General features: G+C 46.6%; 1 protein-coding gene across 3 annotated transcripts in view; it reads right to left on the bottom strand.

The window, feature by feature from the left end:
- Positions 1-2,684: 2,684 nt before the first annotated feature.
- RHBDD1 (rhomboid domain containing 1) overlaps positions 2,685-25,411 on the bottom strand; it is a 111,598-nt gene continuing 88,871 nt past the window's right edge. For all 3 annotated transcript variants that reach the window (XM_019736621.2, XM_019736620.2, XM_019736622.2), the window contains one exon: positions 2,685-4,853. In XM_019736621.2, the coding sequence (XP_019592180.2) occupies positions 4,759-4,853 (95 nt within the window). In that variant the 3' untranslated portion in view covers positions 2,685-4,758. The remainder of the gene's footprint in view (positions 4,854-25,411) is intronic.

Here is a 25,411-nt window from a genome sequence, read left to right as displayed (position 1 = left end):
GTCTGAATTTCCAGCAGCTGCTGGGGGCCGGGGCGCGCTGGCCTGGGGCCCCCTTGCTGAGTGGCAGGCAGTTTGGCCTCGATGCTCTTCTTCAATGAGATTCTGAGACCTTGTTCAACTGTGTTATTAACTATCTGCTACTAAGGATACGCAAGCTAATTTAAATTGCCGGGGAAGAGGATCTTATAAAGAGACAGCGTCTCAAGACGAAAGTTAGGCAGTAACTTTTAAGGACCTCCAATAAATACAGAGAATGTATGAAGTCACATCCTTTTTTGACTTCTTTGGTTTTCAGCACTTCCCTCCAGGCACTACACAAGGTACTTAAGGGGGAAGATACAATGAGAGAAAGAAACAACTCCACAGCTTCCTGGCAGAACCCCTGGCCAGTGGGAGAGCAGCTTTTTTCAATACTCAGAGAAAGGACCCAGGTCAGGTTTTGCCAACAGAGCCGTGTGGCGTGTTGCTCTGATTTTGCCCCAGAGTAGAGCCTTTTTAAGCCACACAATACTGTTGATTTTATCACGCCATTCCCTTCCCAAGAATCCATATGTATTAGCACCAAATTAATGGTTTCTATTAGCAATGTTTCAGCTTTCCTCGATAAAGTATAAATCGTACTTCCAAATTGGCCAGGTCATCTCTGCCATGTGAACGAGATGTCAGATCACTCTCTCCCTGCTCCTAAATACAACAGAAGAAAAATGTCAGCACTGACACATCGAACACATACGTGTAGAAGAACAATGGCCAGATGTGGTGGTATTTACAGGGTTAGGGCTCCCTGGTGACACTTCTCGAATGTGCTGGAATCTTGAGTTTTGTGCACAGGTCGCAGTGTTCAGTGAGGGGGGTGTCTTCAGACTGACACACAAGGTTGGTGGTATCTTCCCACCATCTGATAAGTAGGCCTGTCATCTGGTGAAGACTTGGAAAAGGCCCCGGATTCTGCTTTTATGGGCAAATGCTTTCCTTTAAGTCATTCTTTCCTTGATGGGATTCGAGGAAAAAAACAACAAACAAACAAAAAAAACCAAAAAAACCAAAAAGTACAACATCAATAAGCAACAGGAACATCTCTTTACATGGGTCACTGGTGATGGTAGAAACAAGTTTCTCTCTGTTTCCATCCACAATCATTCATTGGTTCTGACATGCCAGACAAAGCATTGTTCAAAGCACTACGAGGAGATACACACACAGTCATGGTCCCTGCCCTCGTGGCGCTTACACTCCAGAGCCTTCCTCTCATTGAGGATAACCAGCAGTTCCAAGTGGCCTGCGGACACTGTGATGAAGACCCAGCGAGAGCAGATCTGAGGGGGGCAAGGTGTCTGGGGCTGGGGTGTCTGGGGCGGGGCAGGGAGGAGCTGGGTGGGTGGAGAGAGGAGAAGGCTGTTCCATGTAAGAGCACACTGCAAATTAAGTCACAGGATCAGGAAAACTCACAGCTTGGGCAGAGACCAGTTGGCCGAAGCGCCGACACAGAAATAAGTGCAGATGAGGCGGAAGGCTGGTTGCTGCCTTGCAGTCGAGGCTAGTGCGTTTGACCTTGATCCTTTGGTACAGAGAGACAATAAAAGGTACCAAGATGAGAAGGGGCATCACAAGAGTTGCTTTTGGAAGAGAAACTGGCAGAGCTATTTAGAACTGAGTGAAGGGGTATTTTAAGTATCAAGCAGAGCAATGAACTGAGAGATTTTAAGGTCCTTCTTACCTTCTTAGCAGTCTGATTCTAAAATGAAAGACTAGGGGCAAAAAAAAAAAAAAAAAATTAGGAAATGACTGTAATAATCCAGGGAAGGGAAAGGAAGAGATGATAGGTTTTTTAAAAAATGACTAATTGAATACAATTCTTTACCGAATACTGAATCTCTCAAGAGAAACTACGCCTGGTCAGACACACCCTCTGTCTTACAGTCCGAGTTGGTGCCAGATTTCATCCCTTTAACCAACTGACTCCCCGGGCAGCAGAACACGTGCCAAATACGTAGCCTGGCCCCGATCCTACTAAAACCAGACACTTACAGCTTGGTCTGAGCCTCCGCTGCAGACAACTTAAAAGGATGGACGAGGCTTGGACAGTCATGTACAACTTTGCAATCACAGCAGTACGTTCAAGCTCATTAAGAGGAAGCAATTTTAACCACTCCCTCTTCCTGAGAACCAAGATTCTGAATTAAGAGGTTTCGTAAGTCAACTGACCACAACGAAACTGTGGGAAACGGATATCTAACAGTCAATCAAGAAATTACTACTAAGCAAAGAAGTACAATTTTAAAAACAGCTCTAAATGTTTATTCCCTATTAGAGATAATTACTCTAATACACTTTTGTTTGCCTTTTCAACTCAATTCCAGTTTGTTGGCATAACCTTGGGGATTCCTTGTTGTAGGAAAAAAATTTAGACGTTGAAAATAACAAGCTGTGGTTATAGGCAAGGCTATTAACAAAGTAATTACAATAATTTCCACATCTTTACTGTTCTGCTAAGATAATGTTTTATATTTATGACTAAAATGACCTCCCATATCTCTCAAGTTTAGTGATGTTGCACTTCAGAAATAAAGGTGTCATGTTACAGGTATTCCACTCTAAATCCAATTCCAGTGTCTTCACATCTGACCAAACAGAGCTAGGCGCTACTATTATTGGATTACACAGCAATAAAAAAGACTTCCATAGACAGTGAGTGATTGGACTTTTAATGAACTGAAAAAACACTTCAATGGGAAACTAACGTTCAATAAGCCCGCACCAGGAGCCGGGCCAGCCTTTGGGTGGTAGAAGGGGAGAAGGGTAAGAGTGCAGAAAGACAAACAAAATACAGGCCTGGTCCCAGAGCCCTTCACACAACCCACGCTCCAGGGTAGGAGCCACGTCTTTGTGCACAAATAATAATAAGGACAAGACACAAGTGTCATAACAGGTTACTTTTCCAATGCGCTGAGAAGATGTCGTGTAGGACTGAGGTTACTCCTAACAGGCAAAATGACAGGCAAATTCATAGAGTTTGAGAGAGAAGAATGACATTGAGCTTGAACATAACATGTTTTCAGTTACCAGACTCACAGATACAACTCATATTATAAACATGTTGTAGCTTTACGTCAATTGTAAATTAACCCAGAGCCCAGGTATCACTGAGGCAGCCGGAAGGTCAAAGTGCTTCCAGGTCTCACGTGGTTTCCTTCGCTCATTTACGTGCAAGTGTCAAAGCCTGTCCCAGGTCAGTTCAGATTAGGAACGGGATACAAAGCTGCACAGTCGGTGTGCTCCAAATCTGTCAGATGTATACAAAGAAAAACTGAGAAAGCAATACTCCTAAAACATTAACCCTGGGTCCCTCTAAAGGGTGAGCATACCGGCGATTTTAAAATTGCACATGCCTTTATTTGTATTTCCATTTATGGTGTGAATTTTCTCAATAGATGGATAGTACTTATTAAGTCCATTTTCCTGATTGTATAATTTTTGATTTATTATTTTATAAATCAGTTTTCCTGTTGCAAAAGTAATATACACCATATATATAGACACAATTTTAAGAGACAATATAAAATTGTAAAAGAAATAGAAAGAAAAATCCTAGGTACTCCACTTTCAAAAATAACCTCTGTTAACAAGTGGGTTATTTCCCCCCTAACATGGTTACTTTATGCATATACAAGGTGTATATCTATTACTTTCATAATTAGAAAACTCTGCAAATGCTAGATAAATCAACATAGAAAGAGCCTTTGCTGCTTCCAACACTTTAAAAGTAAGTATCTCAGTGACAATAAGACATCAGTGACATTTGACTTTGTCCTTTTATTCATGAAACACAAGCAGCGGGAAACATCTTAACTGATCTGGACAGACAGCCTCTGTGTTATGGCATCACAGGGGTCAGGGGGGTGTCTTGGACAATTGAGTAGGACAAGTGGCTATTACAGTAGACAATTAAAAGGCACTTTTTGAGAAAACAACACTTCCTCATGGGAGAGTTCTCAGTGACGCAACCCACCAAACACCTTTGCTCCTCTCTGCGTGTGGCCGCTGGTGCTGCTTTGCTGATTAGTGAAATGCAAGTCACACCCCCAGGTACACAGATGGCCTCACACTGGAGGGGTTGCCCAAGTTGTGGGTGCCTCCTGCCACCCCAGGGAGTGTGCAGGTGGCCTCCCCATCTGAGGTCTTACTAAAGGTTCTCCAGTCAGATGCTCTACAAAGGCAGAGCGATGGCAGAGCACGCCAGCACACTGTAACATCCCCAGGCACGGGACGCGGAGAGTAAGGTGCCTGAGTGCAGGAGACGTGGACAGCACACACCCTCTTCCTGGAAAGTAGCCCGGCACTGTGCCAGGAGGACCAGGGATGGCTCCTCACATCCCGCCACATGGAACACGGAGCACGCCGTGCAGGACGAGGGCCTGTCTTCAAAACCAGAACAAGGCGGAGGCACCACTGAGTCAGCAGTGAGAGGAAGGAGTGTGGAAACTGGTCCCCACGTGGAGGGAATGACCTTCTGTCTGTGACAGAAAATGAGGCAGAAGGGCCACTGCCCGAAAGCTGTGAGCTACATTCAACAAGGTCAGTCTGCTGGTGAATCGAGACTCCCAGGGGCCACCGGATGGCCGGTCAGGCAGCTGCGAGCAGTGTGGGAAGACAACAGGGCACTCTGCTTTCAGTTAACATGGACTAGGGGCTTGGGGGAGGGACCCCATGGGCAATGATACCCAACTGGACCACGGTCCATCCAGAAGCCGTGCCTCCTCATTGGCTGTCAAATCTGTGAAGCCGTCTTCGCCTCATTTCTTCTTCTGGTGAGAGATGAAACCCGTAGGGTGGGGGGCTATTTCTGCTATTTCCTGTAAGGAGAAAGCACGAGGGAAAATCAAACACTGTTCTGACCTTTACAAAGCTGTGTCCTAGGATTTCAAGAGGGAAAAAAAGAAACAAAGGCTTGGGTGTCATCTTTATTTCAGCACAAAACAGAAATATGACAAACATATTTCAACTTTAGCTTTCAATACTGTTTCAACATCAAGGAAATATTTTTAGTGTGGTCCAGGCTATGAACCCAATTTGACTCATTCCGAAGCCTCTTGCCAATCCTCCCAATTTACTTTTCCTTCCACCGCGCTCCAGCATTGAACTTCCCTAATATCTCAAGGGCTTAGTTTATTGTTTTTAATGCTCAGGGTAAGTTGTCACCATCTCTAACTTCCCCACCAAGTGCGCTGATTGGTCTCTCCTTTGGGCCCTCCCTTTTTCTCACTCTAACCTGCGTCTCCTCCCAGCCAGTGGGAATCACGCCGGCCTGAACTGCACAAGCACCCACAGGGCACCGGGGACCACGGGGCAGGGGGTGCATTACCATAATGGCCACTATCTGGGCGGGCCGACAACATTGCAGGCATAGGATTTGAAGACCATATGAAGGACAATGGAAATCAGCACTGAAAAGGATTTCTTGGGGCTGCAAACATACCAAAAATATAATTTACAATGATCTAAGCACTTCAGTCATTACATAAAAACAAATAAACAAAACCCCCCAAAACCAACAACAACACTTGCAGGCATTGTGGGGAGTAATGAAGAAATGAAAACAGACAGCCGCTGACCTCAAGGCACCAACAAACTAAGGCAATGAGAGAGCTTCCATACCCTGCGTGAGGCAGCTGACAGGGCTTCCCTGATAGACGTGGAAGCAGCAGGCTTACTTGTAAGCACGTGGACCTAAAAGGTCGTACCTTTCCACTTCTGTGCCTACGCTGGCCCTGTTAACTCATTCTCAAAAGCCCTCTCCCACCACCTCCATCAACCAAAAGTCTTACTCATTTTCCCACGCCCCATCCAGATCACACGGCCTTCTGGCCGCTCCGGATGGGAGAGCTCTCTCCTGATTCAAGCTCTTCAGCTTGCAGCACCTTCCTGTTGGGAGCCCTCATGCAACAGTCACCACATCCTGCCAGGGAGGGCAGCGACCTGGTCCCACCTCTTCTCTCTCCTACTAGGATCATAAGCTTTAAAGTGGCAGGAGCATCTCTGACGTTTCATGCTGCGCCCAGTGCCGGGTACAGTCCTGGACACACAGCAGCTGTTCAATAAACACACGGGCTGACTCCTATGACTTATGATTTCCAAGGGTGTATGTTCTAGCCAGACAGCTACAGTCAACCTCACCCACTGAGATTCTGACACGACTGGCAGGGGGTGGGGCAAATATTCTGGACGCATTAGCCTACCTGGGAAGGGTGGGTGGGCAGGGGGGTTCAAGCCAGGAGGGAAAACAAGGGAGCAGTGGGTCCCTCCTGCTCACTCTCCAAGTGTGGCACCTTGTCAAAGAGGTTTACAGGTAACACAGCGACATGACAATTATTAAGGATCTGATGCAAAGATGGGAGAAGCAGTGTGAAACTGAGTCAGTCTGCTCAATCTGGAACTGGAATTTCAGTTGTCAGACAATGAGAGATTGTTCAAAGGCAGTCCAAGGTAACCCTTTGTATTGCCTCCCCTCTGTGATGGAGAGCTCACTGCTTACACAGATCTGGTTCTTCTCTCCTTCTGAGACCATGGGAGAATTACGCCTCCGGACGCCCTGTGTCCCCTCCTGACCAGTACACCCAGAATTGAACTGGGCAGGCCTGAACTCACTCCTGCTGGGGAAAGGCTACCTCACGGGTTTTCTGATATGGTGAAGTGTATGTCACTTTACGAACTTTCATTAAAGATGATCAAAAATATATTACAGGCTTATGAGACTTTCACCATAAACATTTTATGAATACTGTAAGATTAAAAGTTTTACGGGATATAGCTTTTGCCGTACATATTTGTAAAGAAAATTCCCTTTGTTCAAAGAGGTAAATGGTTTGAAATTATAGAGAAACTCATGAATCCTATTACCATTAGTTTATTGCTTGAAATTGTTCTGTGTTGTAAAATCCAAGTCTTGCTTTTCCTTTAACAGTTGTTTTTAACAAGACTACTGCTCACTGAACGTCTGAGCGCAGGCCAGGCTGTGACCCCCATTCCAACTGGGCAGGGAACTATTAGGACCAGCTACGTGCAGGGGCAGAAGCAAGTTCAATGGGACATGTTGACTCTGGGCTTCAGGGCACAAACCCATGGAGGCCGAAAGAGTGCTCAGACACCCAAGGGGAATCACAGTGTCCAAAAGAAAAAGTCTGAAAATGACTGTTTTCCCCAAGGGAAATGCAGGCAGGAATTAGAAGAGGCCCACTGTGAAGGTTCCTGGGCAGCGGCTCAGAAAACGAGCCACCAGCACAAATGCTCCTCCCCTCACCCCCCGCAGGGCATTCGAGGAGAACCAGGGCTGAGCCAGCAGAAGAAACACCACCCGTCGTAGAAAACTCACAGCGAGAGAGGGGAACAATAATCACTGTCGCTTATAGAGCGCTGCTAAGATGCTCTATTCCAATTAGCTTTCATTTCCAATTTTATGACCCCCATTTTGCAGATGAGGAAACCGAGGCTCAGAGAGTGTCAGGGACACACGTAAGGTCACAAAGCTAGCCTGGGGGGAAGAAACACCTGAAGCTTGGGCTGCTGACTGCAATTCTGGTTCTCATTCCACAAGGCCACAGGGCCATCCATCACTTCCAACACACAGAGTATGTCAAACGTCACACCCTTCCACCATCCCCCATCCCCCCTGCTAAAACCCTGAGTGTCTGTCCCTTTTCTTCATGCACATGTGGGGAGCTCACTAGAATGTGAAAAAGATCCAGCCTAAACCTTCAACTCAGGGAACTCCGCTACCATCACAGACGTGACTACAAAGTTTCCACATTGGGTTCACTGGCTACTGGAGTGGCTGGGCTCCGAGGGCCACCAGGGGGCTTTGGGTGTAACAGCACAACAACAGGAACGAAAGCAGTGCTCAGTCTGTGACGAGGACTGATTGTTTGGGTATTTAAAACTCTTTAAACTCAGTGTTTCTGGTAATACAAAGTCCCCCTCCTATCTGAAGAATGACTGCATTGCTTCATTTCAGGCTCTGAACACTACAGTGTTCTTAATCTTTCTGGGAAAGTTTTTAAGTGTAAATTAATCTTTGATATTTTGAAGACAATTACATATTTGATGTCAGCCATTCATGCACACCATTTGTCACATCTATGCTTTGGGTCAGTGCCACACTAGGAACCAGGCCTCCTGGCTGCTCCAGCTAAGTTTCAGCTAGGCTCTGTCTTCCAATTCCCTACCTTTTCATTTATTTTTTTAAAAAACTTGTTTCTGTATTTTCTATTGTGTGACACAATCCATTACTTCTCTTCATAACCTCCAGGATCCTCTGCAGGTATTTCTCTAAGGGTCTTAGAAATGTATTTTTGATTTGTACTTATATTTGTTAAGCACATGGAAAAGATCTAGACTGGGCTCAGCTGGGTGGTGAGAGGAGATGAGGGGCCCTGAGGTGTAATGGATACATGTTGGGAGGGAATTGGGAAATGCCGCCAGCCCTGCCTGGAACCAGAGGGGTCACCCAGGCAAGTCATTTCAGCAGGCTTGAGTTGGTTCACCTGTGAGGGGACACTGCTGAACAATGTCACTGCCAGCCAGGGACCTTCCTAGGACTCTGGAGTTTCACGGCCTTGGATTAAATCCCAACTTCTCTACTTTCCAGCTACACGTACTTGATCAAGTAGGTTACCTTAACTTGGCCTTAGTTTCCTTATCTGTAAAATGGAAATAGTAAGAGCAGGTCCTTCCTTGAATTGTCGAGAGGCTAAGGAGAGTTCACGGCTATAAAATGCTGAGTACCAGGTGTGTAGTAAATGCCTGATGAGCATTGGATGTTATGGTTTTGAATCTCTAATGTCACCACAAATCATATGTTAAATGTCGACTTGTTAGTATCTTTAACTAACTCTGACAGATACAAAGTAAATGACAAAAACAGTGACTTATTAAAAGATAGAGTTCAACTCTGTTTGAAGACCATTTACCAGTGTTTTGTACAAAATGTGGAGTTGCTATTATGATATAGTATTTTCCTTCTAAGAAGTAGACACAAAAAAAGTAATCAACACCCTCCAGTTAGCAGCACACTTTTGAAACATGGAAGAGCCTTTCCGTCATTGGGAAAACTGGAGAGTCCAGCCAAGACCTTTTTTTCTGTGCTGAGTAAAACCATGCATTGAACATTTACTGGTCTGGGTGAAATAGCCCTGCTCTGAATACAGAATATTAGTATTTATGAGCCTTGCCTCTGTGTTCCTGTAAATGGAAGTCAGCCCTCAATTTTACTCAAAGAAACAGCGAGCATGCCTCAGAGAACCTCAGGAACAGTTCAAGATGATTTAGCTCAATTATAGCACCAATAGTGAGATCATAAGATTTATTGATCTGTGGTTCTTGATGGAAAAATGTTCAGTTCTCTACCCTTATGTATAATGCAGTAACCTCTGCATTTTACATCTAAGGGAGGAGAAGCAATTTCATCCAGATAAGAATTGCTAAAAAGAACACCAAGTGTTGATGGCCATCTGCCCTACTGTTCACCACCCTTGTAAATAGAGATGTTTAATTTGCTAGTATTCATAGATCCTGCTCGTGATCTGATGAACACTCTCTACCATCTGGTGAAATTATACTAAAGTGAAGTCACAGGATGACACATCTTTCCTTTAAATTAGGGAGCTAAAAAGGCAATCACATTTTTTCATATACTTTTTTTAAAAAACAGGAGACCTCTAAATAAATCATCAGTGTTCTCTGAGATTTCTATTGTCAAATGAGGGCAGCAGCACGGGACCAGCATTCTCTCTTTTGAAATGTTACTTTATTAGAATTCCATAAATTACAAAGCTTCCAAAAAGCTCCCATCTTCTGAAAAGATGGCTGTTAAGTCATTTACTGATGAAGATGGAAAAGGACTGGAAGAAATTCAAGTACAATAATTTAGCAAGACATTCTTTGAAAAGGTAAAAGGTACTTAAGGACAATACAACCACTTTCCTTTTTAGCAATTCGTTATAATTATCTATCGATATACGTATCAACATCTATCTATTTATCTCTCTATCATCTAAAAATAGTTTGAAATTCACCTAAAATCTCATAACTTTCATACAAATGGAAGTTTAATTATGGTTTACAAGAAAGGTAACATTTAGATGTAATTTTAGAGAGAAAAAGTCACTTTTTACTCCTCAATCAATCAAGTCAGCAACAGTGGGGTTTTTTTTATGTCTGAAACAAAATCTGGAATCTCAAAATAAGAAGCTTCGAAATAGAGTTCACACCAGCTGCTACTTTACCTGTTGTACTTTTCTCCCTGTTCTGGTTGGTTGATTTGGGGGAAAAATGACCTAAAATCAACACGATATAATCCAATTAGCAATTCGAATAACCTAAAGTGTTGAAGCCACTGTGTCAGATCTAGTGTTTCCTGCAATACAGACAATGCACGGTCTGATCTCCAGAAAAAAAAGAGGAAGTGAAGGGAGAGACAGTGAACGTTAGCTGGGCAACTGCTACAGGCTCACCCTCCTTACTCTTCCCTCCTTTTTAGAAAGCACATGCAACTTGATTAACGTTGTGGGGACAGAGCCAGGAGTGCAGTTTCCAGGCTCTCGCCCTCACGTGGAAAGGTGCTCACTAGGGTAGTAAATGGTCATCAACTGTGATTGGATGGCCATCAGCTGTAACCAGTGAGCCATTGGCCACTAATATAACTGCCGTGGCTATACTAGCAGAAAATGGGGGCTAGCAAGAAGATGGTGGCTGAGCTAGCAAGAGCGGAGTGCAGTTAGCAAGTGAGGTCGGTTGGCAGAGAGAAGTGGACGGCAGGTTGCGGATAGTGTGGCTCCTGCTTCCTGTGTCTCCAACCCAGCCACCAGCGAGAATATAGTGGCATGACTCCCGTATCTATGGCTCCGTGGGGGTTCCTTTTTGGCCTCACTCTGTCCTGCGTTCTTATGTGGGACCAGAGACCCCGCATGACAAGTGTTCATGAACTGAACATGTGGGACCAACAGCCAGCTCAAAATACAGACTATTGCCAGGGCTCATGAGCCTCCACGTGCTGCCTCCCAGCTCCTACGCCTACACTCAACAGTACCCACAATCCTGACTTCTAAGAGGGCAGATTGTTTGTCTCCTTTTGTCCATGAATGCATCCATACAACATGTACCTTTCATGAGTGGCTTCATTTTGCCTTATGTTTGTGAGATTCATCTGTATCATTATTATGTGGTTTTCAGTCTACTTATCCTTCCCAGCAGAATTTCCTTGTCTGTTTTACAGGTGGAGACACTGAGGCTAAAAGATGTCATGTATTTGCCAAGGCCACACAGCTGGTCAGTGATTGGGTCAAGATTCAAGCCCAGATCCCTTTCTACACTGCTCCAGACATGAGGTGCGCGAGTCATTTTCCTTAATCCCCAATCAGGATCTATAAACCTGAACACCATGATCGCCTGAGTCGTGATCTGGAGACAGGAGACAGGAGCTGTTCTGAAAGCAGCAGGAACAACTTCCCTTCTGCCTTAGATAACGCCTGCTGCAAACAGCAAGATGTTTTTGGAAAATTGAAAGTATCAGGGATTTGGATCTCTTTTGACAAGGTGTACGTTTTAGTAATAGCCCCAGCTGCAAAGTCAGCCTTTGAAGCTAACGATCGAGTATTTTTTAAACACAGGACAGCTTATGGCGTCTTACAGACATCCTCGATGCTCTCTCTCTGTCCTTGAGCTGGAGGAGCGGCAAGAAGGAAGGAGAGACAGAGGACTGGAGTGTCCTCTTCTCACTAGAAAGCACTGCAACACTGAGTTTGAAGAAAAACACAAATGGATCTAGATTTTTTTTTAAGTGTGTTTTTCCAGGACCCATCAGTTCCAAGTCAAGTAGTTGTTTCAATCTAGTTGTGGAGGGCGCAGCTCACATGGGAATCGAACCGGCAACCTTGGTACTATGAGCTCTGTGCTCTAACCAACTGAGCAACCGGCCAGCCCAGGATGCAGATTTTAATACTAAAGGATGTTTCTATTTTTTAAATCGATTTGTCTTAAATCCTTTGAAAGCTGTCATCACTTTATCAAGAGGGATTTTAAGGACAGTAGGAATGATTTTCAAACACCCTTTACATACATTGATGATGCCTTAAGAGGTTTAAAATGTTCCTTGATCCAAAACAGAAGACCCTCTGGTCAGCCATATGGAGGTGCCTCAGTTTACTCATTGTACTAGCTGATTCTGGAAACTGAAAAGAGGTTGACTGTCTCCAAGAATACCCCTCCCTGTTCCATATCCTTTGCGGCTGAATTTTTTTTTTTTCCAATTCACGGTCATCTAGGGATATTCAACGGACGGATGTATGAAAACTCTCGGGAAGCTAGACGCAGGGCTCCTGAGGGCAGAGTCGTCTTTCCCTTCTGTGCTCTCACTGCCTAGTACACACAAGGAGCCCTACAAGCCTGGGACAGGCCCTATGGGCCTTGTCTGGAGGCGTAGCTTTGAGAACATCTTTTACAACAGAAAACAGAAAACTGAAGGGTGAATAAAGAAGTCATACGTGGAGAGGGAGTTTTGATCAAAAACACATACAGATGGTCTGACTTCCAACGGTTTGACTTAGGAATTGTAACTTTATAATGATGCAAAAGCGATATGCATAATAAATTCCGTAAGTTATCCAATACTTTGTTATAAAATAGGTTTTGTTAGATGGTTTTGTCCAACTGTAGGATAATGTAAGTGTTCTGAGCACGTTTAAGTTAGGCGAGGCTGAGGTACGGTGTTCAGCAGCTGTGGGGACAGAGTCCCTGAGAGCAGTTTCCAGGCTCTCGGCCTCATGTGGAAAGGTGCTGGCTCAGGTAGTAAATGGCCATCAGCTGTGAGTGGATGGCCATCAGCTGTGGCTAGTTGGCCATCAGCTGGAACCAGTGAGCCATTGGCCACTAATATAACTGCCGTGACTGTGCTGGTTGGTGAGTCGAGTCGAGGGGAGTCGGTAGTTTGCCAGAAAAGCGGACAGTAGGTCGCACGTCATGTGAATCCAGCCTCCAGTGAGACTTCAGTGGTATGACTCCCCTACCTATGGCTCCGTGGGTGTTCCTTTTTGGCCTCACCACATCCTGCATTCTTATGTGGGGAGCGGGAGCTGAGACCCCGCGTGACACCCTGCAAAGCAGCAGGTGTGGTGTATTACATGCATTTCCGACTTATGATGGGCTTATCAGGAGGTCACCCCCATCGTAAGTTGGGGAGCATCTGTACACATGACTATGGACAATGTAAGGAAAAGGATGAGACGCCTTCGGAATATTAAAATCCCACATTCGTCTCAGTAGCTCTAGGGCCACGTGGCCCCTGGCCTCTCCTGATGTTTCCGATTGAGATTCCACACCTGCCTGCGGCTGGCGCCTCCTGCATGGTTGCTGGACTCCACTCCAGGGACCCTCAGGCCTTAGAGGATTTCCGAGATCCAAAGGCCTGCCTGCTCCAGCTTCCGGACTCCTCAGGCCTTTGCCAGGTCTGACCTGCGGCCCTTCTCTCTCTGACGAGGAGGCCCACCATGGCGAGGTGAAGGTGGGGCCACGGTGGGGAAAGGACAGGCCGGAAGGGACACCAAGGTGCCTTCTGGGGGCCTGGATACAAGTCCCACTGCCAACCTCCTCCTCCTCCTTGATCTTAGCACTGTTTTTGAGTAAGTTTTAATTTCATTATTTTAAATAAAGGAGAGAGGGTAGTGGGTAAGAGAGTATTTAAACTATAATAAAGCTCAAAAAGATAAAAAAAATTGCCTCCTCCCGAGACACCCTGGGTTCCGGCCCTACGCGGGCCATACGCAACGGCATTCATCCGAAACGGTGGCTGCAGCTGGACTCTCCCCTTCCTGGCTTTTGGCAGCACCGGGCCTAGGAGCAGTTTCCATCAAACAGCAGGAGTCAGAGATGGGGTTCTGGCACCTTCGGTAGCTCAAATGTAAGAGGTCTGGGCAAAGCCAGAGATGCTATGAACGGGACAGGAGCCCAGCTTGCTGCTGGGGTCTTCACATGTTAGCATGCGTAGCGATGGAGATCTTGTGAAAAATGCACATGACTGGATCCCACTGCCAGAGAGACTTGTGCAGCAAGTGGTGGTCGGAGCCTGCGCAGCTGCATTTTAAGGAGCACCCAGGTGACGCTGTCCCAGACGATGTATCAAATCACGGAGCAAGGCTGTGGAGCACAAACACACTTGTGATGTGGGCTCGCACCCTGGCCCCACCAGGACCCTGGACAAGTCCTCACTGGATGGACAGTTTCCACCTCCGAAAAGACGTGCAAGATGCCGGGGCTGTGGTTCCCTGTGAGTATGAGGGGCGCCTGCTCTGGGGGACCCTGCCTCCATCAGGCAGTCTGCCCATCAGAGGGCAGGCCATGCCGGGCTCCTTGGCAACGTCTCCAAAGCCTTTCGGTCTAATTCCGTGCTCCTGGCCCTTCACACCGACATGTTTAATAAACTTCATTTGGAATAATTTTAGGTTTACAGGACAGTGACAAAGACAATGGACAGTTCCATCCCAATGCTAACATCTGACATTGTCATGGGACAGCTGTCAACACTAAGGAGCCATCTATAGGGGTGGACACATTACCATTAACTGAATTCCAGACTTCATTTGGAATCTACCAGTTTTTCCACTAATTTCCTTTTTCGGTTCCAGGTCCAGCCGCACTGGTAGGTGTCACGTGTGCTTAGTCTCTTCCAGGCTGGGGTAGTTTCTCAGGCTTTTCTTGTTCGCCGTGACCTTGACCATCTTGAGGAGGACCAGCCGCGTCGCCCGGAAGCTGTCTCTCAGCTTGGTTTGTGTCCTGAATAGACTGGGGCTGTGGGCTCGTGGGAAGAAGACCACGGAGGTGAAGTGGCCTTCCCGTCACCTCATGCCAGGGCTTCCTGCCGCTCACAGGACTCATCACTGATGATGTGACCATGGGCACTTGATTAAGCAGTGTTTGCCAGGTTTCTCTAAGTTTAAACTTTCTTGATGAGTTCTGAGGGAATAAAGCTTTCAACCTTTGCCACCACGAGTTACGAGGATGAAATAAAGAGGTAGGAGTGGGTACCTCTCGCAGGCTTTGTGGTTTCCTGTTTGGGGGTGAGCAGGATAAGCTGGGGTGTCCCTGCCCCTCGGGGCCCTGAGTTCCAGGTGAAGTGGTCCTCGAACATTGGTGGAGCACAAATTGTTTGAGAGCGTTTCCAACTCAACAGGCCTGGCTCGGAGCCCAGGCCACTGTATTTTTAATGAGCTCCTAGGTAACTGCGACCTACGCTAACTTTTGAGAACCACTGAGTTATGGCTCAATTTTTTCTCTTGACTGAATAGCTCTACTCTGGGTTTCATTTTATTTACACTTGCCAGCAGGTGGAACCAGAGGCCCAGGACACTGAGTCAGCTGAAGCAAATGAGGATGAATTCCAGCCAACAAAGCATTCCGCCCTGTAAGCAGAATTAGCGTTATTCTGAAACAGATGGGCTCCTACAGGAGCCCCTGCACCGAATGTTACGGGGTTGTTTAGTGCCTAGATGGTCTGGAACCTGGGCATTATTTGCTAGCATCGAGCAGTTTCTACATCATATCAGATGTCTTCCAGAGCAGAGACTGACAAGGCAGTGGGAGAGAGAGAGAGAGATGGTTATGGATACAAATGTGGATATAGACATTTTAACCATTTATAGACATTCTAAACTCGGAATTTACTCTTACTATGGTGCATACAGCCTTGCATAGCTGAGGGTTTTTACTTGAATGATCTGTCACTCTAACTCCAAATTAGAGGAGAGAAACAGATACAATCTGTGGTAATACGACAACTAATTCTGGGTACAGTAATGCTACAAAATGATTTACTTTAAACTTAACCAAAATGGTTCTGTCTACTGGTTCACACTTTCACCCAAACTCCCACTTATACTTGCCCCCAATCCCCTCTCCTTCTGCCCCTTCTTGCACTAGCCCAGCAGAATATCAGAGGGAGGACGTGAGATAGAGAAGGGCCATCCAGGGTTCATTTGGACCATGTCTGACGCAGTTTGTTCAGATTGTACAGGGCCAGGACTTACAAACTGAGTGTTCCGTGAGTCCTGGGAATCTGCAAAGGCCTGCAGCACCCATGGTTCCTCCCTGGAGAATCTCTTTAATTCCTTAGCCTATGAGCCCAGACCCTTCACTGCTGCTGTCCTGATCAGCCCAGACTCAGAGAGGCCATGGAGGTGTTTCTGAAGTTGGCAGCTTGGTAACCGGTGGTCTGTCTGCTTCTAATGCTGTACAGACCCCCAGCGACCTAAGGGACACACAAGTGTGCTTCCTGGTGGATGAGGCTCTGCCCGGGGTGGTGGGTTCCTAACTGCCTGGGACAGAAGACCCCACCCTCCCAGGGGTAAAATGCCAGTGGCACGGTCCACCCTCTCTCATGCGCAGGGTAGCTCCTCCACTCAGAAACAACAAAATCCCCAACGCTATGCTTTTTGCCCAGGATCTCAAATCCCCTCTTCAAACAGAGGTAGAGAGAAGCACTGTCGGGGACATTTTGATCTGTCTCATTTTTTTCTCACTCAATTCGACCGAGTTTCAAATCAGAGACACCCCAGTTTCTAGCTCTTTAAGCAAAGGCCCAAGATAATGTTTTCACTGACTTTTGAAACCGTACACCATTTGAAGTTAGCCCATATTTCTCTCAGAAATCTCAATCTCAATTCCTTGAAAACACCCTTTCACATTTGGGCATGAAAAAAAATACAAGTAAACATCATCCCAAGAAATCAAGGAATGAGAGGAAAAAAGATTGAGAGTCAATAGGTCTTTGGAAAAGGACAAAGGAACTTAGGTTGGAAACTTCTGCTGAAAGTGACCACTCAGGGGTCAAGTCCAGCTCACACGGGACAACTGTGCAGGTAACTACGTATCATGAGAAACGAAGCTATGTGCTTTGGGGCGGGAAGGGCGTTGGGACAGTTGACCCCTGGGCTTGGAGGATGGACTGACGAGCAGCACATGAGGCAAGCTATGTGACCGGTCCCACGCCTACCCAAGGCTTCCAGGTACAGTCCTGCAAAAACATGGCATTAGAAAGCACTGAAGACTACATACTGGATCTACAATGGCAATTCCCAAACGTTCACTGGGGTGTGGGGGGTGGGGAGCCTGGTGAGAGGCAGACTGTAGGTTCTAACTCGGGAGATTCCAGATCAACCACTCTGCTGGGACCCAGGAAACTGCATTTTTCACAAACACCTTGAGGAAGTCTGCTGCTACCAGTTCCCCTTGGAGAAAGTTGGGTCAGAGAAATGCAGTAACGTATTCTGGGGTCTCTGACCATCTGCAACAACATGCCACTTGGATTTGTACCAGTAGATCTTCTGTCACATCTCCCATGAGCCAGGGACTCTGGTAGTCTCCCAGGCTGTGCTATGCTCCACTCGAGATGACGTGGATTTGAAAAGTAAGACACCAAAGCCACCCAGCTGTCCTGAGGAACAGAGCAAACCCAGTTATGGCAGTGCCCCAGACATCCTACTAGTTATACATAATATCAGAATAGATAAAACTGGCCCCGGGTCGCTCCGTCCCAGGAACGCAGTGGTTCACCTCTGCAGCCCAGGTGCCTGGTACATGGTGGGTGCATCACAGATGTTTGATGAGTGAACAAAGGACCAATTAACATGCCGTCAGGGCTGGGCAGAGAGGACAGGAGGGCCAGGCCAGGCTAGAGGACACTGCGAGAAATGTAGACAAACTGTGGCAGGTAGGGAATCTCCAAGTCCAGGAACATGGGTTTCTGGCCTCGGCCGCTAACCAGCTCCCAGCTCCCAGCTCCTGAGACATAAATGGTGACCTGAGGCTACAGGGCCACAGGCTTCAGGACACAGTTCAGTCTGTGCATCTCCTCTCTGAAATTCACGAAGTTTGTCTGGGTTCTGGGGTTCCGAATACTTTAGAAAACTTTCCATCACTAGAAATAGGCTGAGATATGAGATATATTACGTACATATAAGCTGAATGCTAACTTAAAGACTTTAAAAATTCAAAATTATGTCTATTTTTCAAATGCTATAAACCTGATTAGTGCATTAGCACATGTCCAGAGACACTGAAATCGACACCCAATTACAAAAGCAATCCCTGACCTAGGAAACTGTCCCCGAGATTTTTAATGGCCAAGGAGAACACCCGTGGCTCAAAGCTCTCATAGAAGCTGAAAGCTGTGCGGCAGCCTTCTCTTGCAGCTTGTTCTGAGAAAAACCTATGATGAGAGGGCATGACGGCTGGTCTCAAGGGCACAGCTCAGTGGGGACATCAGAGCGTCTCCAACCCCACCCCACCACAGGAAACTAACGCAGCTCAGGTCTGGGGCCAGATGTGTGCTTGGCGGGTTCAAAACAAAGGCAGGAGAGGGGGGAGGTGAAAACAAGTGAAAGAAGAATGACCTATTTGTCCCAAGTACACAGCCATGAATTTGAATGGCAACAGTGAGTGACTTCAGAGACTGGGGTGGGCTCCTCCACAAAGGCCCAGACAACTTGGAAGGTGAAGATGGTACAACCTCTTATCCTTTCACAGTGGATAAGCTCTGTCAAATAAGTGGCAGCGAGAGGCCATCTGGAAGAAACAAACGAGCAGGAGTCTTGCTCTTTGCACGTTAAGAGCTGAGAAATTCTGGATGTGGGTCAGAGTTAGCCTAGAATGAGGATGGCTGTGAATTTCTGAGAAGCGACCAACTATCCTAGAAGTGTGATGGTTCTGTTTAAATCATGCTTGTTTCTGTGTTGGATGGCATTTAACGTAACCCTGAGCCTAATGACCACTTACTGTGTGTTCTTCTAGGTATGATTAACTCACCCTCACCCCTGCCAAGTTCTGATCTTGTGCCCCATTAGAGAGAGCGTATGTGTGCATGCTTGAGTGTGGGCACACATGTGTTCTAACTTACACACACACACACACACACACACACACACACACACACACACACAGAGTTACTGAAACATCTCTAATAAACAAGCCCTCCCAGCCTCAGGAAGACCTGGAGGCTTTCTCAGACTGTTTTCACACCCTTAAGACAGCCTGCCTCTAACTGCTTCAGACTGACCTAGAATTGACCAGAAATGATTCTAAAAATGGTCTGTGGCACTAAAAAAATATTCAACAAAAATCACTTAGTTTTACATGTCTGTTAATAATTCCTAGCAAAATAAAATTCATTTTATGAACAGAAAGGGAGGCCTCAGAACTAAATGTTTTGAACTTTAAATTCTAAGTTCGCAATTGAGAATTAGGCTTACTTTGAATAACTGGTGATTTAGATAAGGGGGAGAAACAAGTTTCTTCCTGAGCCTCTTTGGAAATATCTACGTAAGCGTGTGCTGTGGCCAGAGTAAAAGCGGATACTGACAGGCCCGGCTATAGTTTTATGAGAGAAACTCTAAAACCTCAATCAAGTCTGGAAAGGGGATTCTGTGTGAGATGCATCCAGCATATCATACAGGTCATGGGTTTTGAGAACAGGGAAACGGGGCAGCCAATCTGCTCATTTCAGAGATGGGAAACAGAAGCCCAGAGAGGGAAAACGATTTTCCTATTTTGCACAGCTAAGAGGGGCAGAACCAGAACCCAGGTGTCTCGGTGGTCTGTTCACATCACCCGGCTTCCTTGTTTTCTCTCAGCCATTTCATCCCGCGTAATCCAATCATCCCCGTCAAATGTGGAGTGAGCACTGAAGTTTTACAAGCGTGTCCTTCCGCTACCTGGTTCTGGTGGGGGCCAGTGGAAGGGAATGGGTTGCCAGACAGCGCGCGTGTGGACACTGGCTCTGCTCCTTCTTCCGTGCCCCTCGACAAGTTCCATCCTTTACTCACAGACCCTCAATTTTCTTATGTGTACGATACTGAAACTTACGTCATAGACGTAATTAATGAATTAAAGGATGTCAGCGCCTGGCCCAAAGCAATCAAGGGTAAGTGGCCCCTATTATACTAATAACGCCCCTTCTAGGCTGTCCTTTCTGGGAATGTCCCCACCATACACCCAGTTTGTCACATGTGCCCAGACCCTGGAGTCATCCAGGCTCCTTCCTCCTCCTCACCTGCCCTTCATCAACCCATCACCAAATCCTGTCTTTTTAACTTGAACGTGACCTGAACTCATCCATTCCTCTCCATTTGGCTGTCACCACCAACCCCACCGGCGTCTATGTTGTGAGCCTGCACGGCTGTCTGAGCAGCTAAATCATCTCCCACATTCTCTCTGGTCTTCCTACCAGCCATTCTCCACAATGTAGTGGGTGGGAGAGCTTTTCAAAAACACACATCTCTTGATCAACTTTATCCTCGGCCTAAAACCCTCCAAGGGTTTCCTTTTATTTAAGAATAAAGATCAACATGTGTAGGCTGCCCTCCGTCAACTCTAACTCACCAGTTCTCTCCTCGTCCTCTTCCTCAGCTCTCAGCTCAAATGCCGCATCCTCAGGAAAGGGACTGCTCCGCGTGCCCTACACTATCACAGGACCACACCCCTTTTCTCAACGCTCATGGTGCCACAGTGAGTACTCATGCATGACTCTGGTCATTTCAGTCACGTGCATCCTTGTTAGGTCGTGAGCTCTGACAGGACAGGAACAATGAGGGTTTGTGTTCACATTTTCTCCCCAGGGATGACTAAATAAATGAAGAGATGCAGGAATGGGATGGCGGGAAGGAGGTGTTAGGGTATTAGCTACTGTCCTCATTTTATAGATGGCCAAACTGAGGCTTAGGGAAGGTGTGTGATTTCCTCAGGTCTCACAGCCAGCAAATGCTAACCCAGCCTGGACACCTGGGGATGCATGAAAGCCCAGCGTTCCTCGTGCTGCTTTGAAACCAGCGCCCACATCTCTCCCTCTACCATCCAACCTTTCTTCACTTTAACCAGTGGCTCAGCAAAAACATTCGTGGGTTTTTTAAAATTCTGATTGTGTTTTAAAATGGGAGGCTATAAAGGGGTCATAATTGGTCCATAAAGAAATTCCAAGTTGATACAGTGAATATTCTGAATTTTAAAAAAAATTGGATGACCATGCAAAGGTACAAAATTTGTTGCTGCTTAAATCCGGTATAACAACATTTCCAGAATTGTCTCTATGGCTCTGAAGATAGTAGATTAAGGGCAACTGACTTGGCAAAAGGCCTAGACCTGTTTGCAGACAATTCTCTTAGGGTAGAAAAAATAAGGGCAGTAAAAGCCAGAGTGAGGACACTCTACCAGCATGACTGATCTAAATGGAACATACTTCTATGACTCACTTGTAACTTTAAATACTATAGAAAAAAGGATTTGTAAAACATGCCCAAACAGCCTTCCTTTGATGTGGTGAACTCTTTTAAAACCACATTGTTCAAATTTAAGTTAAAATGCAAACCCTTCGTGTTTACAGCCGTACTCTTGGTGGAATGCAACGTAAAAGTACAACTGTTAAATTTCAAAGACAAGACTTATAACCTCAGAACAATAGGGCATTCCTAGTGCGAATTTATGAGCTGCTAAACCTCAAAAGGTTTCTTTAATTAGCAACGAAGGCCCCTGACGTATTTGCCGCCGATATAGGGGCCTCTCTTGATATAATTTGGGGTATACTGCTTTTATCAGAACTTTTCCGTACTTTTATTGACCTCAGAGGACTATTGTGCTTCTCTCTGCACAGCGTTTGATCCTGCTAATTATGCTGTGGGGCCAGGCCGGCATTTCACGGTTTACCATTGCTCCTGGGGCGCGCTACAAATTATACATAATGCATTGCATTGTAATTGCTGCACTGTGAACTTGGCTCGTCTTTCCAACATAAAATACCGACATCCAAGTCTTTTTATTATAAAAAAACAACACACCATAAGGGATTCTTTTAGATTATAAACATCTGAAGACATAACATTCTCATGAATTCCAGCTGGCTATTTCGGACACACAGGGAGGGGGAGGCAAGGCTGAGAGCAGAGCAAAATATATTTCATGTTACTGTTTACGGAGAAAAAGAAGAGGCAGTCGTGAAGGCAAGGCCATACTGCATGCAGAACGGAATGGCGCGGGAGCATGCTAAAGAACAGACAAACATCCAAACTGGGAAACAGACACAAGTTCTAATGATGGCCCTTTGCCTCGCTGGGCCTCAAGTGCCTCCAAAGGCTCAGAACCAAATGACCACAAAGGTCCCTTTTTTTTTTCCCCACAGAAACAGGAGCCTCAAGAGAGCAGTGGCTTGTTTTCTACGTCTGACTCGTCAGGCCAGGCTTATCATGTAGACGTAGAAAACAAGCCCTTGTCACCCATGTCTTGTGCCAAGCACAAGGCTCTCACCATCACCCTGTTGGTTTGGGGCCTCTTAGAAAAAGATGATGCCTCTTTAAAGGGCGAGGGGCAGAATATGTGAAGCCGTAAGTCTTACAGATGTGAGACCTCCAAGTGCAAAAAAGAAAAAGAAAAAAAAACACTCACAAGAATAGTAACTGTAGTCAACATGCGCCAGTGAAGTGGGGCTGGGGGTCCATGCTCCAGATGCCCACAGCTGGCTGGTCCAGTCCCTGGTGGCTTGCCGTGTTCGGAAGCGTCACTGACTCCTAACCCTACATTCTCCTCCCCCTCATAATGACGCAGTAACTGATTTATGAACTCAGACTGGTGCTTTCCACTTTCTCTGAGGGAAACGCATGTGCTACAGGAGCTCCAGGTGGAGGCAGCACCCACCCCAACAGGGTACATTCCCCTTCAGGGCGAGGTTGGGGGTGTGGGTGTGGCTAAGGCTCGCACTCCTGGTAATTTATAACAATCTGTTGTTGTTTGGGGACACTGCTCTCCTGCTGCTGCCACAAGTCTTGCTTTGGACTCAGGAAGTCACTGACGAGGCATCCTCACTCTCACGTTTCGGTTTCTGGGTGGGTAGGTAAAACCTCCAAGATCCAGGATGAGCAGACGGCGCAGACTGAGGACGCAGCAGCTCCACGCCTGGCTGTGCCCCAGCTTCCCGGCAGGCCCTCCGCGTTTGGGCTGGTCTGGAGGGGACAGCAGCCTGTGCTGTCAAACCATCAGTGTCCCTGGTGCCAAAGACTTGGGGGGCTTCGTCCCTGCTCCAATACACACTGCATTTAGTCTCCAAACAAAAACACAGGGATTTGTGACAGAGAGGTGCTGCTATGGGTAAGCCAATGGGGACGAGGGGACTATTTTAAACTGGGGCCACCAGTGTGACTGCTCCCTTGCATTTTCTCTGTTGCTCAGACCTAGATACAGAAAACGGCACCCCGGTCAGCTCACTCCTGCCACCAGACGCCCTCAGCGGAGCCCACAGGGGACACGTTCAGCTCTGCCTCCTATTGGCAATGATGGAAACTTGCCTATGTGTATTATCCCTTTTCAACTGTTTTCTAAATAACATGTAGTTTCTATAAGCATTACCATAACTTTTCATAAGCCAGAATACAAGGCAATACTTAAGGAGTTTGTTTAGATGACTGCTGAACATTCAAAGCTAACAGATTTTCAAGGGTTTCTTCTTTACACAGAAAAAAGTGCATTTCCATGCCCTTCTGCACTGCATGCCAGTTTGACGGTTCCACCCCCCTTTCACTAAGAAGGCTAACAATGTTTTCCATAATCCAGGCAGGATTGGCTGGCTTCCGAGCGGCCCCAGAGGAGTGAGCAAGGGTCAAGAAAACCAGGAAGGGGCTTTCCTCACTGGGATGGCCACTCTGGGGAACGCAAGCAAGCTGCTCTTGAGTGAGGGCCGGAAGGGCCTCTACTCCACGAATTGTCTGCACAAGTGGTGTCAAAACTGCGGCCCGCGGGCCAACTCCGGCCCATGATCCATTGTTAATTGGCCTGCAGCAAATTCCAAAAATATATTTAGTTTACTTAAATCAACCAGGTGAGGCAATACGTACTTCACCTCGAGTGAGTGGTCCGGCTGTTTGTGTATTTTACCACATATGGCCCTTGGTGAAAAACGTTGAAAAAAGTTTGGACACCCCTGGTCTACACAGTCCTTCTCTTTCTTCTCTTTTATCATCCTGGCACCACATTAAACCTTGAGAGACTCTACAAGAGTCCAGATCTGAAAAATTATTTGTTAGAAATGGAGCGGCTGACTAAAGGGAAGGGATAGCTCCTGGCTTTAAAAACATGATATCCTTGCCACCACCAAGAGACCCGACGCGCCCCACGTCCTCAATGGGGTCCCTGCAGTGAGCTGGAGCAACTGGCACTGCTGCTGGTTCAGCGACCATCAAAGCAGAGGATCTGGGTCTCATCTGTGCCACGGGAGCACAGCCAAAAAGAAACGCGCGGCCTAAAAATGGGAATGGCAGCAGCAGGACACCCAGGATGTGGCTGAGCTGTGCCCAGCTGGGGCCTTACAGGAACCATCTCCAGGTATAGGGTCAAGCCCTCAGATCCAGACGTGTCCCCTCCTCTCCTGCTGAGGGCAGGCATGTCCCCACCCGGCCCTCAGCGGTGGGCGCCAGACACTAAGGAGTATCCGGGTGCCTGGAAATCCCTATGCAAATCACGTCCAGGCATAAACTCCATTTATTTTTCAGCCAATTGGAAGAATCAAAGAGCTAGATGTCGCTTTCATACATCTTCATTTAATGAACAGGAGTCCCACCAGAAGTTACCGCCTGGATACTCAGGACTCAAAAGAGCAACACACACAACACCGTGGGTGAAGTCCTTGCTTGGCTTCACCACTGTGCCTGGAGAACTGACACCCACCTGTGGCAGGCTCCCCTGAGTCAAATGCCAAGTCCAGTAAAGTTCGGTGGAAAGTATGCTTGCTCTCAAATTTCAGTTCTATTGACGGATGATCCACTTAGTCTGACAATCTGCCGTTACCTAGAAGACTCACCTTCCCCCTCCTACTAGTAATAGCTGACGCTTTCCTAGGTGCTTACAATGCGTCAGGTACGGAGCGAAGCACTGGCCGTGTAGCATCCGATGCACGTCCCTAACACAGCTAATTTTCTCCTTTTCATCTCTCCAACCTCTCCTTTATTTTAGTTTACAATGTGTAATTTCTCATACCACCACATTTTCTGAGACTCTTTAATTTTAGCAACTTGCCTCTCCCCTCTTTCCGTAATGAATACAACAGTATTAATTGAAAACACTCATTGTATGTCAGGCACCATTCTAGACTGAGGGGATATAAGGACAAGTAAGGTACGGTTTCTTCTCGAGAAGCCTTTGTAAGCCTAAAATGAGTATAACGATATAGTTTCAATGAGTGCATATATTCACATCCACGAGACCCGTGCAGTAAAACCAGTATTAAATGTACACAGAATTTCTAAAGCCGGCGAGGCCTTGGAGACACCCCTGGTCTTAGAGATGCTGCGAGAGCGTTCAGAAAAGTTAAGACATTTACCCAAGATCCCTCGGCTAGCTG

The sequence above is a fragment of the Rhinolophus sinicus genome, linkage group LG01 (genome assembly GCF_036562045.2).
Source record: "Rhinolophus sinicus isolate RSC01 linkage group LG01, ASM3656204v1, whole genome shotgun sequence".
Lineage (NCBI taxonomy): Eukaryota > Metazoa > Chordata > Mammalia > Chiroptera > Rhinolophidae > Rhinolophus > Rhinolophus sinicus.
Note: the sequence above shows the minus strand (reverse complement) of the source record. Positions and strands in the feature narration are given on the sequence as shown.